Source organism: Mycothermus thermophilus (genome assembly GCF_041956435.1).
Source record: "Mycothermus thermophilus strain CBS 625.91 unplaced genomic scaffold VTJ04scaffold_2, whole genome shotgun sequence".
NCBI classification, from domain to species: domain Eukaryota; kingdom Fungi; phylum Ascomycota; class Sordariomycetes; order Sordariales; family Chaetomiaceae; genus Mycothermus; species Mycothermus thermophilus.
In genome coordinates, this window is record NW_027191428.1 from 759225 (window position 1) to 773027 (window position 13803).

Sequence of the window (13803 nt, forward strand, 5' to 3'; positions counted from 1 at the left end):
GTGGTATTAAAAGCAGCACGGGAGGGTGTCTGGGCGAAGTCCTCCTCAAACAGCGGACGCCACCTTTACCGAAGAACTCTTGCCTGGGATCTCGGAGCAGCCTAGAAAGGGGTTGTGGATGTGTCGGAAGGTCAAGCTTCCCACCAAAAGCCCACTCGAACATTACTAATTCCTTGGATTCTAGGTCTATTGAACACACTGGAAGCATCCCCAAGGACACCGCAATCCGGCAGTGGCCTCCTTACGCCGGGAACCGGGTCGACAGGCTGGAGTTCCAGGTTTCTTTTCCGCCTGTTAAGGACGCAGGCTTTTCAAGGCTTTCCGTTAGAGTGGTGGTGTTTTTGACCAAGCCGATCACGACATCTGGAGGCTCTTCCATTGGTCAATTTGCCCCGGGAACTGTGGGGGTTTTTTTGTCATTTGCGCAGCAACACAGCAACCCCTTGTGCGGGAATCCCCGTCGCAAAACACTTCCCTCCGGACAACGACCGACCCCTTGGCTTCCCTGCGGCGGCTCCCTGACACCTTTTCCCAGGCGACATCCCCAGACCCTCTGCCGAACTCTACGGGCCGTTACGTATGGCGACGTTGATTAGGGAATTGCGGGACAACGAGATAGTAAGGAGGCCATGCATGTCATAGGTTTCCAGCGTCCCGGTGCCCCTGACGAAGGGCGAGAGTCCCAACCAAGGCCGCTGTCATGATGTCACTTGTATGTACGATGTCATTGAGCCGTGGGATTGCGCCTTGGGCTGTGTGACGAGTTGCCTAGAGCACGTGCTGGGCCCAGAACGATATCTCACAACAGCAAGACAAAGCCACCGCACGAGGAGCGCGGAGATATAGGTGGAAGGCCTTGTCGCCGTGCTGTGCAGCCCGCGCTGTCTTGTCATAAAATGCCGGCCACCATGCCACCGTCGTGGATAGGTGCGCCATGCCCAAACTGTTACGGGATGATCAGAACGGCCGTCAATGGGCGACGAGATGAAGGCGCCGGCGCGAGGACATTGTGTTTTCTCTCTCGTCCAGGTAGCGTCCGAGTCAATCTCGAAATGTCAGGGCACCCAATGGGCTCCCCTGGAACTTAACGTGCCAGAGGGAGCCATACGCGGGATTCTTTGAGACCTTTCGTTGAGCCCCTCCAGTTCTGTTGGTACTCTGAAGAAAAAAGTCTTTGGTTGTGTTTGACCGGAGGACGGGAGTTTATAGTAGCCCCACGACGGAATGTCGGCTGTCGGCGGTGCGAGTGCCGATGTTCCCGGTCCGGTCTCTCATCCCATTCACTGAAAAACACAACGCCGCAACTGTGACGTACAATGCAATCATTAGAAACCTTCACCAGCGATATAAACCCCGACTCCTCGGCCATCACAACAGTTGTCGGGATGATGGGAACACGGATTTTTCGTGCCCAGGACCCGAGTCCCGAGTGACCCGTTGGCGGACTGGGGACATCCCGGGCGTTGCCAAGACCCGGCTGCGATCCCGGACTGGTGGAGATCTTTGTCGCTTCCAAATACAGAAGGTGGGGTATCTCTTCCTGTTCCTTGAGAAGGCTGAGATGACCGAAATCGCGGGGTAAGAAAATTACATCACCGCGCCGCCGTCCTGGTACTACAATAGCCCGGCCTCCCTGTGCGACATCTGACCACAACGACAGCGTGCCGATCCCCTCCAACTCGAGTACAGACCAGACGCGCGGATCAGGGCCAGCCATGGGCGAGGAAACAGGCGCCGCTCCCCGGCAAAACCGGCCGACAATGGCCACCATCGCAAGGAGTGGCTCGTTCCTCCATGAACATCAGCAGTATCGCCCACCATCACAGAGGCCAGAAGGCCACCCTGGAATTGACACCGTCGTCGAGGATCTCAAGCCGACCTCGGGCTCTCCGCGCGATGCGTTTCACTTCAAGGGAGTTCCATCGCCGGACAACCCGCCCAAGGTTGTTGACAGTGGCGTAACTCACGACTTGTCGCATCCGAACTGCACGCCTCGGCCAGGACAGAGCATCGACAGACTCGTCGCCACCATTTTTTACAAGTCGGCGTCTCCCCGTCTCTCGAATGCCGTCCCTTCCCCCAGGAGAGTTCCCTCTCCCCAGCCGAACCGGTCTCCTTCGCTCCGTGCGGCCGACTCGGAGATCCCGCCTACCTTGGCGCCCGCCAGCAGCGCCGAAACATACCCTCTCGAGCTGCCCGCGACCGAGCCCGAACCTCTGGACCATCTCTACGGCTCTTATGTGTCGCCCATGTGCATCGCTGCCTTCCTCCACCTCATGTCAACCTTCCCGCTCCCACCAGGCTCGACCGAGATCACCTCCTCCCACCGCTGTCTCAAGCTGGATGAGAGCCAGGGTCACCAACCCCTGGTCGTGGAGCTCACCCTGTCCCCCGCGCCCGCCATGGACTACCTCTCCCTTGCCGACCTGCGCAAGCACGAGCTCATCTACCGCTTCGAGCGCGAGTGGAACGTCGACGTCGCGCTGAGGATCGACAACCTCTGGCGGCGGTATCCGCGCCTGGTGGTTTTCGACATGGACAGCACCCTCATCACCCAGGAGGTGATCGACCTGCTGGCCGCCACCATCAAGGATCCGCCGGACCTCGCCGCCCGCGTCGCCGACATCACCCACCGTGCCATGCTCGGCGAGCTCGAGTTCGACTCGGCCTTCCGCGAGCGCGTTAAGCTGTTGACGGGCCTGCCGGCGACCATCTTCCACGAGCTGCGGCCCGTCCTGGACGTGACCAACGGCGTGCGGCCGCTCCTCCGCGCGCTCAAGCGGCTGGGCGTCAAGACGGCCGTCTTGTCGGGCGGCTTCCTGCCCCTCACCAGCTGGCTGGCCGGCGAGTTGGGCATCGATTACGCGCACGCGAACGAGGTGATCATTGACGAGAAGACGGGCCGCCTCACCGGCGAAGTCAAAGGCCGCATTGTCGGCAAGGAACGCAAGCGGGAGCTGCTCATCGAGATCGCAGAGAAGGAGGGCATCGCGCTGGAGCAGGTGGTGGCCGTCGGCGACGGCGCCAATGACCTGCTCATGATGGAGGCGGCGGGGTTGGGCGTTGCCTGGAACGCGAAGCCCCGGGTGCAGATGGAGGCGAGCGCCCGGCTGAACGGTGATACCCTGCTTGATCTGCTGCATCTCTTTGGGTTCACCGAGGAGGAGATCCTTCAGCTTTCTGCCTGAGCTGTTGGTGGTGTCCCGAGAAGCGCGCGAGCGAGCGAGCGAGTTTGGAGTTATGGAGTTCCAAGTTCGGTCATATCATCGAGACCGTCGCGACAGCGTTCTGGAAGGTCGTCCCCGTTTGCGATGGGACTGGTATTTAGTAGAATATTGGGGACTATTTCGATGCGTTCAAGACGCCTACGTAGAAGCAAATCTATCGCTGAGTTTGTTCCGCTTTCACTTCATCATCGTGGGGAGCTTCTACCCGCTTCCGTGACCCGTCTCCCTATCCAGGTCACCGCGAAAGGGAGGTGCTCTCAATCCTAAGCTGTGAAGTCGAAGTCCTGGGCAAGGTGAGCTGCGGAACATCCCAGACACAGAACGGCTCCTCTGGGTGTCTTCTCACCGACGAAGCCTTTGCTAGAGCTCCGGAAACACCGAATTGGCAGGCTACGGTGGGTGTACGTCATGCGTAGCATTAGATGCTCGCCTCCAGCCACATTAGCAGAAGCTCACATTGCAGTGGGTTAGGTGGCAAATCGCCGTCTAGTCGGTCGTTCCGCCAACCGCGTGTGGTGAATGAGTGTAGTATCAAAATTCACATCCTCAAATAACGATGTGGTTTGTCCGAACAGGAGTTGGGGAGCCATCTCTGGACGCAAGCTTCGGAGATGAGCGGGGAGAGAAGTTGATATCCAGTTGATCTTCCTCTCTCGGAACGCGGTCATCATTTCTCCGTCATGAAAACGGGAGCATGACATGAATACCGCTAGACCGGAGCCGCCAGCCTGGTACGGTGACCCCCATCGTGGACGGGGGTCATCTCGATGATGCGGTTCCAGCACTCTGGGGACGGGGACGGCCGGGGGTCCCGTCGACATCCATATTCCTTGGCAATTGGCGTCCACTAACGCCAACATCTCCACCATCCGCACATGTGGTGGTGGCGGCGGTTAAGTTAGCGCAGTGGTGGTACGTTCAAGGACGATTTCGGGATCAGAGTGAGGGGGAGAAGTCCGCTTGAAGCGAGAGGGGGAGGTTGGACTCGGGACTCGAGTGGGCTCCCGCGACAGTATCTATTCTGTATCCAGGTGGTTTACCCAACAGCAGGGATAAAACAACATCATCCAGGAAGCTCTTGATATCTGCGACGTGCTGTGTGCATCTAGTTGCCCTACAATGCTCCTCCACGTGCTAAGTATCACAGAGACGTTGTGTGGTATTGCCGCCGGAACCAAGCGAAGGGTAGCCCGGCTGCCCCAAAAAGAGAAGTTCCACGGACGGCTACCCTCGACGGACTGGGCGACAGTGGACCTTTTGCCACATACCACCCCAACGGCGGGAACAAAGACAAACCTTTCGCGGTGAGACTTGGCATCTCGACCAGGCCTGGCCGACGACCTGCAGCGAGCTCCATTGTAAGCTGGGAAAGCTCGCCTGCGATTCGTTCTTCGGTCAAGGATGGAGTGCGGGCAGCATGGCCCTTGAGTGGTACGAGAAGCAGCATCGAGTTCTCGGGGGATCAGAAGAACGTCCCAACGCCCGCGTTGAACAAACACTCTCGCTGACTCACTCCGGGGAAAGCCAATGTCCGTCCATCACGCCCGCCTAGAGATTGGGCTGAAAACTCAGAGCCTAACCGGGGAGGAGGTCTCTCGGAGAGCGTGGACGTCGCCCGTATCCTGCAACAAAGGGTTCCACTTTCTCGCCGGCATGACATGCACGCCGCAAGGGTGTGGCGGGATATCCAACTTTAGCATGGCATGTTGGAGGACGGACGATAAAAAAACATGAACGGCTCAAGGAAATTTTGCAACGCTGGGACCGCTTCTGTGTGTGTGGGCAGGCTGGTTGGTCGGCATCCGTCGGTTGCCTGGGCGTCGACGGGACAAAAAGAGGGGCAGTTTCAAATGGACAGTGAGGGGCAGCTTGGTGCCCTTGATCGTCGCGGCAAGCTCGAGGTTTTTCTGGAGCACAGGGCAGGTCCGGGAACCTCTCTGTCTCTCTGCCTCTGCTTTTCCTGGTCATCTGGCCGGCTAGCAAACACGTAGAAACACATGAACCTGTAGATAACCATTCACATTTGTGCGCTATCCAGAATGTGCCCTATCTCGTCGTGCCAGCAATCCAATACCTAAAGGTTTCTGCATCAAGGTTTGCATCAAGGTTTGCAGTCCTCATTTCAGTTTTGGGGCGCAAGCCAGAACGCGGGGCTAGGCTGGCGGCAAATCGCCTCTCATTGGCTCAATGGCAGGGCAGACCCACTTACCCGAAGTTTTGCGCCTGCAACTTTTGTGGCCCACTTGCCTTCTCGTTGCCCCTCCCTCCAGACCATAAAACCTTCAACCCCTCCTCAAAAATTTGACCTGCTTTCCCTCTTCCCTTCCTCGTCGGCATACCGGATTCAAGCAATCTCCTGCCACTTAACAAGTGCGTTCTTCCATCTCCCCAACTCTTCGCACCTATTCTTTTGATCGCGAACATCTCTCTAACCTTTTCTCCAGCCTTCACTCAGCGCTAGTCGCCAGTTTCGTTCTCAGAACTCTCTCACAACACCGTCAAAATGGGGTAAGTCATCCTGGCGACCAGCGATCGCGATCGCGATCCATCGATCCCGCGCGTTGATCCATCATCGGCTTTCGAGATGCTGACATCGCCCACAGCAAGGAGGAGAAGGGTCACATCAACCTCGTCGTCATCGGCCACGTCGACTCTGGCAAGTCGACGACGGTAAGCAAATCCTGACTTCTCCATCCAGCAGCTACGCACAGTTCCACTGACTCGTGAGCGCTACAGACCGGCCACCTCATCTACAAGTGCGGTGGTATCGACAAGCGTACCATTGAGAAGTTCGAGAAGGTCAGTTTTACTCGCTTTTCTTTGCTCTGCCATCATCACCATCCCACCACGTCATCATCTCTACTCTCCCTCCCTCTCACCTCGCTTTTGCCCTCTATTCCTGCCATTTTGGTATTTATCGCTTTGTGGCTGCCCCTCCCTTATCAAAGCGGGGGAGGGGCACACAAACGGCGATAAGGGAAATTTTTCGTTTTTTGGACGCACGGACCCACGGACCCCGCCGCCCGAAAATTTCCAGCCCGCGGTTGCGCACCGTGCATGCAGCGCCAAGGACACAAGGCTGACATCACCAAACAGGAAGCTGCCGAGCTGGGCAAGGGCTCCTTCAAGTACGCGTGGGTTCTTGACAAGCTCAAGGCCGAGCGTGAGCGTGGTATCACCATTGATATCGCCCTCTGGAAGTTCGAGACCCCCAAGTACTATGTCACCGTCATCGGTATGTTTTTTGCCGTTTTCCTGGGCGGTCACCGGAAATATTTGCTGACGTTGACCCCTCCCCCAAGATGCCCCCGGCCATCGTGACTTCATCAAGAACATGATCACGGGTACCTCGCAGGCCGACTGCGCCATCCTCATCATTGCCTCCGGCACTGGTGAGTTCGAGGCTGGTATCTCCAAGGATGGCCAGACTCGTGAGCACGCTCTGCTTGCCTACACCCTGGGTGTCAAGCAGCTCATCGTCGCCATCAACAAGATGGACACCACCAACTGGTCCGAGGCCCGCTACCAGGAGATCATCAAGGAGACCTCCAACTTCATCAAGAAGGTTGGCTACAACCCCAAGGCCGTCCCCTTCGTCCCCATCTCGGGCTTCCACGGCGACAACATGCTTGAGCCCACCACCAACGCTCCTTGGTACAAGGGCTGGGAGAAGGAGACCAAGGGTGGCAAGGCCACCGGCAAGACCCTCCTCGAGGCTATTGATGCCATCGAGCCCCCCAAGCGTCCCACCGACAAGCCTCTCCGCCTGCCCCTGCAGGATGTGTACAAGATTGGCGGTATCGGCACTGTCCCCGTCGGCCGTATCGAGACTGGTACCCTTAAGCCCGGCATGGTCGTCACCTTCGCCCCCACCAACGTCACCACTGAAGTCAAGTCCGTCGAGATGCACCACGAGCAGCTTGCTGAGGGTGTCCCTGGCGACAACGTCGGCTTCAACGTGAAGAACGTCTCCGTCAAGGAAATCCGCCGTGGCAACGTCTGCGGTGACTCCAAGAACGATCCTCCTGCTGGTGCCGCTTCCTTCGAGGCCCAGGTCATCGTTCTCAACCACCCCGGCCAGGTCGGCGCTGGCTACGCCCCTGTCCTCGACTGCCACACTGCCCACATCGCCTGCAAGTTCGCTGAGCTCCTGCAGAAGATTGACCGCCGTACCGGCAAGGCTGTTGAGGACAACCCGAAGTTCATCAAGTCGGGTGATGCCGCTATCGTCAAGATGATCCCGACCAAGCCCATGTGCGTTGAGGCCTTCACCGAGTACCCGCCTCTTGGTCGTTTCGCCGTCCGTGACATGCGCCAGACCGTCGCCGTCGGTGTCATCAAGAAGGTCGAGAAGGCCACCGGTGGTGCCGCCAAGGTCACCAAGTCTGCTGCCAAGGCCGCCAAGAAATAAACGGTTTCTTCCTGCGGCAAAACAAAATTTCACTTCAGGGATCTGGCTCAGTCTGACAGACCCGAGTCATCGCGCCGCGGTTTTTACCGCGATTCAGCGATGGACTTGAGCACTCGGGCAATGGGTATGGGGCACAGTCGGGAATGGTCGGTGTTCTTGCGCATCAAAACTTCCTTCCATGTGCTTGGTACAAATAGAGCTTCCTCCTAGAAGTGATCACGATTTGATGATTCCCACCTATGTTCCATTTGCAACAGTGACTGACGTACTTAAATGTGTGATCTGGTTCTGTGTGTACTCTGGATGAGTCGTATCGTAATCGCTTGTTGTCCCATCCACACCTTGCGTATGCCAAAACTTCGAGTCGTAGGAAGCGTTGCTATTATAAAAGGTTGGAGATGTTGTAGATGGTGCTGACAACACCAATCCTCAATCGGCAACGGATATTACTCGCTGGATGAATTGAGTGAATATGGACAAGAACACAGATCGAACAAGAACATCCCCAAACGTCAATTGTCTATTGTTCTCTATACGCCGGAATTCGTGATCTTCTTTTACCATGCCAACCACTTCATCAAATACCAAGCCCTCATCATAATCAGGATATACAGGAGATGGTAGTCTAACCTATCGTACACTATGATACAGACATGCCATGATTTTGTTGTTGTCATCATTTTACCTCCTCTCTTCCTCGTCTCATCTACCTCCTCCTGCCCTGGGAATGCCATTTCAACGGTCCCATCTCGTTGACAATGTTCCGCACGACGGAGAGGAACCACTTGGGTTCGACGGGCAGCATGGGGACGGGGATGCGGCGGACGGGCGCCTCCCTCCGTGTCGCCTCGTACAGGTCTTGGAGCTCCTTTGCCATCATCCCATCGTGCTCTCCCTCCTTCTCCTCTGTAGCCGGTTCTTCCGCGATGTCCCACGCCGCCGTCGTGTCGTCTTCGATCTGCCAAGAGGCGCTGAGGTCTTCTTCCCGCTTGACATCCTTGGGGAGGGGAAATGGGGAGATTGAGTCGGGGGAGATGGGGACTTTGGGAGGCTCTGCAGTCGGGACGGGGAGTTGCTCCTGTTGTTGTGGTTGTTGTTGTTCGCTTGCTGGTGCTACTTCTTCGGACAGGTTCTTCTGCTCCTCCTCCTTCGAGATGGAGATCTCTCCCTCTTCCCCTGAGGACCTCGGATTCTCTTCCTGCGCACCGAAGAAGGATGAGATGGAACCTTCCTCCTCCTTGCCTTCGCCCTCGCCCTCGCCGGAGGCGGGGACCGCGTCGGCGTCGTTGTTGGCGAACGGGTCATCACTTTGTTGCTCAAAAAGGGAATTCCCGTCTTCTTCTTCCTCTTCTTTGATCAGGCCGAACTCTTTCGCGATCATCTTCCAGCCGTGCCAGTTGACGCGGGCCGCCTCGACGGAGAGCTCGGCGCGCTCGCCGCCGCGCAAGCCGGCCTGGATGCTGGTGTAGCGCATCTTGAGGCCTTGGTACTCGCTCGCCACGGCGCGGCGGATCTCGATGGAGGCGAAGTCGTAATCGACCTCGACAAAGTTGTTGGGGTCGGAAAGGTTGGATGATTCGGAGGAATCGGAGGAAGAAGGCTCGGTGTTGGCGGTGGTAGAGGGTGTTATGGCAGTGTTTGGCGCGTCGGCGTTGTAGAGGAAGTGCCGTGGAAGGCGGACTCCGGGCATAGACCGTGGAGTGGTGAGCTTGCCGTCCCAAGGACGCAAATCAGACTTCTTCAGGAACTCGGCTATGGCTGGGACATGATGGTCCACGCCCGTGCCTGGGAGGTGGTAGAAACGATGCTGAACGAGGCGAGTATCGACGGCAGCCGAGGGGAAAAGAACATCGCCGATGAAAGTGGACTGGATGGCTCGTAGAGAAGAAATCTCCTTGATTTCCTTGTGGTCGGCTTCGATGCGGAGCTCGAGATCTGGGGCAGTGTTCCTAAGATGCGGGGCGCTACCGTGGGAAGGAACGAAGCGGAGAACAATGGAAGTGTGCCAAAGACCCGATTCATGAAGGTTGTGTTTCAACCGCCAGAGGTTGGGGAGCGGGGGCATCGAGGGGAAGAAGGTGCGCGGGCGGCCAGCCTCCAGCTTGGGAACAGAGGCTGGTGTCAGCAATGATGACATGGATTGTGATTTCGATCGAGAGAAGGCGATTTGCCCAAAGAGCGCCAGTGTCTCTGTCTTGGGCTCGGATGACCAGCTTGGTGGAGGGATTGCTGGCGGCATGGGCTCAGGCAATAATGCGGAGCCCAAGTCGAAAGGCAGAAAGTCGTCCGGGATGTGGCTTCTTCGGGCCGCGGGATCTCCGAACCCCGGCTTGATCGGTAAGGTCCATCTCTCCCAATGCTGCAGCCGTTCGTGCCACGGCCACTTCTCCGAACCCCGATTGCTCAGGGGAACCCATCGGCAAGATCCCTCAAGACCTCCCGGAAGGACCGCCAAAGCAGTGGTGACTCGAGGATTAGAATCGAAGGCATTGCGCAATAGACGGATGACCGTGTCGCATGCGGTTTCATAGTCCTCGTTCCGCCGCGGTTGGTGAATCCAGGACACGGTCAACTAACAACCCGTTTATCAGTCATTGATAGGGGGACTTCCGGGTTGGTTGGGCCAACGTACCGTTTTCCCAGACGGCTGAAGTCGTAGCACAGTGTTTGTCACTTGTCCAAGTTCCTGAAGGACATTTGGATGTAGTGGCGCGGAGGATATCAAGTCGACGGGGACCTCTTCCGTCCTGCACAGGGACACCACCTCGTGAATTCGCTGGACGATTTTCTCGGCGGGAACCATCGGAGCCAGGACAGAAACGGTCTGGTTTTCGCGAACAAGTCGAACTTCCTTGACTTTCTCAAGGATGTGCTTGTGGGTTCCTTCGAACCACCTCTTATTGCCAACTACCGGGCGAGTGTCAGCAAAGCGGCAAGGATTTTGGCGTCAGCGAACAAGAAGTGTCCAGGCCACTTACGGGTCAACAACTCGAATTCAACATCGCGTAGCTTCATGGTGAGAGAACCAATATTGTTCACGACAGCTTCGTTCTCCACGCCCCAGCACTCGCGCACCAAGCGGACTGCCAGTCGTGTCTTTGGAGCCATGTCTCGGGTGATGTAGCCCTGGAGATGCGCCCCAAGCTCGCGCAGGGGGGCTTCGACGGCAGGCGTCCAGCGCTTTTTCCAAACCACCCACGGCGGGTTTGACGACGGCCATTGTTCTTCTTCTTCTTGTTGTTGTTGTTGTTGGATCGACTGCCTAACCTCGTCATGATGCACCATGTACTGTTTCAGCTGGGCACGGGTGAAGCCCTTCACGAGTTTGTCGATAAGCTCGTTGAATATTTCGCTGGGAAGGACGGATTCCTCCGGCTTCAACTCTTGGATGTGCTTCACCACCTCGCTTGGCACGGGCTGCGAGGCACCGTCCAAGAGGGACGACAAATCGACATCTTGGTTGATGGGCTGGTCGAGGGGCAGTTGTGGCTCGCGCTTCTTGATGGTAAACTTCTCCCTGAGCACGATTGCCGACCCGGGCTTCCCCAGCATGTCGACGCCAAGCCCTCTCTCCTCGGGAGTCAAGACATGTCCTCTGGATATGTAGCTGCGGCGCATTGACCGGGGATACCTCCAGTGAGCCTGGTCGTCTGAGGGGTAATAGATGTCGGGGGGTTGGTCATCGTCGGGGTCTGGACTGGTCTCGGAGTCAAGTTCCTCGTCCCTATGTTGAAGTTCTCGGGGGGCCGCATGCTCGCTGAAGTATCGCCGGGCTATGTTGGACCTCGAGACGGCAGTCCTGGGGATCGGGGCGTAGGCCAGTCTCGCGGCCCTGGCCAGCCGGAGACGGCATTGCAAGCACACCGTGCTCCGGGCTCCGGCCAAACCGCGGCTCAACATGGGAGGTGGGGGGTGTTAATTCGAGCCAGCTGCGCCTCGCTGTAGCATTACGAAGTCTCCTGATCAAGAAATCAAGAGATGAAGAGCATGCTGCAAGGAAAATGATGTACTGAAAGGCGTTGGAGCAGTGGATCAAGTGTCTTCCATGGACGTTTGGGATGGGCAAAACTTTTGAGTGGGTCCCTCCTCCCGGAGCCCGGTACGGTCGGCCCTGGTCCACCGTGGTGGGACCTCCGTTTGGGATCCACATTGGCTCCACCATCCCACCCCAGACACGGCAAACTCCAGCCGTAACAGAAACGCGACCCGGCAGTGACAGGGGGTTGGACGCGGCAGTTGCCCCGCGTCTTTCAGACGGGCGGATTCAAGCACAAGCCAATTGACCGCCAGAAGGGACCCAACCACTTAATCTCTGGCTCTCAAGTGTTTACCTCGTACCTAGGTATTTCAACAGTTAACCACCACTTGGCGTTTCAGACACCATGCCGCCACCGAGGAGACGGCCGCAGGTAAGCTCCTCCTTTTGTTTGGCGTTTGGAATGGGGGTCTGGGTACCGGTGACTAACCAATGTCAGCTTGTCGAGGAGGATGAGGAGGATGTCGAGATGCAGGACAATGTCGACGACGTTGACGACGAAGGCGACGAGCCCATGGACGACGCCAGCTCCGACGGAGAACTGAGCAGCATGATCAAGAGCCTCGTACGGTATGCGCTTGCATGCGAGTTCTCGCGGACTCCGATTCGAAGAGAGGGCATTCGAGAAAAGGGTACGATTCCCAGCCATTCCTCTGACGAGAATCGCCTACTGACCACATCCATACAGTGATGGGTCCGCGAGGACGAGCATTCAAGAAAGTCTTTGCCGGCGCCCAGAAACAGCTTCGGGCAACTTTCGGCATGGAAATGGTTGAGCTTCCGGCGAGGGACAGGAGCCTTATGACAGCAGAGCAGAAGAGGAGAGGTATGCTTCTTTGCTAAGTCTTCTCTTGGTCAGTTCACTGTGGAAACAGCTAACACGCAGTTCCGCCTCCCAGCCGCGAAATCCCAAAGCCAGAAGGAACCAGCATCCAAGGCATACGTCCTCGTTTCCGTCCTCCCCGAAGAATACAGGTCATCACACATCCTCACTCCCTCCAAAGTCGAGTCCGCCGATGGCGAGGCAGCCTATATCTCGCTGTATACCACCATCATAACCATCATCACCCTGAGCGGCGGAGAGCTGAGCGACGCACGCCTGCGCCGTCACCTCTCGCGGCTCAACATTGCCGAGAACATGCCGAGCATGAACCCTCACGACGGTGCCAGGCCCAGTGAAAAGACGGATGTCGTGCTCCAGCGCATGGTAAAACAGGGTTATTTGGTGAAGGTGACCGAGTCGAGGTCCGCGGGTGACGACGAGGGCACCATGTGGTATGTCGGGCCGCGCGGCAAGGTGGAGGTTCCCAAGGAGGCCATTGCCAACTTTGTGCGAGCTGTGTACGACGACACCAATCCCGACCTGGAGAAACAGCTGGAGACGAGCCTCAAAATCAAAGGCCGCGAGTCCGGCGCCGCGTCGGGGCAAGATGGAGAAGAGGTGGAAGAGGCGCCTCCGGATGGTGATCCGGGCCCGAGTGTGCGTCGATCAGCCAGGAACTGGGCGGGATGAATTTGATTTTGATTATAAGGGATCTTGCGCGCTCGTATGGTGGTGGCTGGAATAGATGCGTTACGGTGGTAGAGAGGGCGCATGAATTGCTCGCCTTCGAGACGGCCATTAGAGACACCGCATTTTCCTGCTTTCGAGTGCTGTGCGTCTTATTGTTTGCCTTGCGGCTCGATATACATATCTTCCTCTCTCGGCGGCGGAGGGCCAACTGGATGGAACATTTTCTGCAAACGATGGCACCTGTTAGCATGGGAGGTGATCTCCGCAAGATGCAGCTCAGTCACGTACGCGGATCATGCGAGCGCGCACTTTGGCAACAGGCTCATTTTCTGCCAGTGCCAGGTATGAGAGGAGCGGAGGATGCCCAGCGATGCTCGAATACGTGTCGCGATAGATGTTGGACTTCCACTCCCAGCTGGTCGTGTCCGGATGGCCCGTTCCGACGAACTTGGCCTGGAGCCGCTCGAGCTCCTGCTGAGTGCGGAGTTTGTCGGCCTGTGATGGCGATGGTTAGAATTGAACGCGGAGACGTGGGCGAGCCCGTGGAGAGGTAAATATGTGGGAGCATACCATGTTTTGATGCGTGCGACACGAGGTTGTTTTCTGGAGATGTCAG

General features: G+C 57.3%; 6 protein-coding genes across 6 annotated transcripts; 3 read left to right on the plus strand and 3 right to left on the minus strand.

The window, feature by feature from the left end:
• Window positions 1-1715: 1715 nt before the first annotated feature.
• VTJ04DRAFT_2411 (uncharacterized protein) lies at window positions 1716-3188 on the plus strand (the record flags this gene model as incomplete). The annotated part of the gene is made up of 1 exon (XM_069360198.1): window positions 1716-3188. The coding sequence occupies one exon, from the start codon at window positions 1716-1718 to the stop codon at window positions 3186-3188; it is 1473 nt and encodes a 490-aa protein (XP_069220932.1).
• Window positions 3189-3238: 50 nt separating this feature from the next.
• VTJ04DRAFT_2412 (uncharacterized protein) lies at window positions 3239-4674 on the minus strand (the record flags this gene model as incomplete). The annotated part of the gene is made up of 2 exons (XM_069360199.1): window positions 3239-3365; window positions 4496-4674. 2 exons carry the CDS (start codon window positions 4672-4674, stop codon window positions 3239-3241), a joined length of 306 nt encoding a protein of 101 aa, XP_069220933.1.
• A 1056-nt stretch (window positions 4675-5730) lies between these two features.
• On the plus strand, window positions 5731-7638 carry VTJ04DRAFT_2413 (translation elongation factor EF-1 alpha; the record flags this gene model as incomplete). Its single annotated transcript, XM_069360200.1, has 5 exons — window positions 5731-5735; window positions 5831-5897; window positions 5964-6026; window positions 6324-6462; window positions 6530-7638. The coding sequence occupies 5 exons, from the start codon at window positions 5731-5733 to the stop codon at window positions 7636-7638; spliced, it is 1383 nt and encodes a 460-aa protein (XP_069220934.1).
• Window positions 7639-8344: 706 nt separating this feature from the next.
• On the minus strand, window positions 8345-11538 carry VTJ04DRAFT_2414 (uncharacterized protein; the record flags this gene model as incomplete). Its single annotated transcript, XM_069360201.1, has 3 exons — window positions 8345-10210; window positions 10271-10545; window positions 10617-11538. 3 exons carry the CDS (start codon window positions 11536-11538, stop codon window positions 8345-8347), a joined length of 3063 nt encoding a protein of 1020 aa, XP_069220935.1.
• A 482-nt stretch (window positions 11539-12020) lies between these two features.
• Window positions 12021-13187, plus strand: VTJ04DRAFT_2415 (uncharacterized protein; the record flags this gene model as incomplete). Its single annotated transcript, XM_069360202.1, has 4 exons — window positions 12021-12047; window positions 12114-12306; window positions 12363-12500; window positions 12574-13187. 4 exons carry the CDS (start codon window positions 12021-12023, stop codon window positions 13185-13187), a joined length of 972 nt encoding a protein of 323 aa, XP_069220936.1.
• Window positions 13188-13336: 149 nt separating this feature from the next.
• VTJ04DRAFT_2416 (uncharacterized protein) lies at window positions 13337-13760 on the minus strand (the record flags this gene model as incomplete). Its single annotated transcript, XM_069360203.1, has 3 exons — window positions 13337-13411; window positions 13476-13682; window positions 13758-13760. The coding sequence occupies 3 exons, from the start codon at window positions 13758-13760 to the stop codon at window positions 13337-13339; spliced, it is 285 nt and encodes a 94-aa protein (XP_069220937.1).
• Between the last annotated feature and the right edge of the window lie 43 nt (window positions 13761-13803).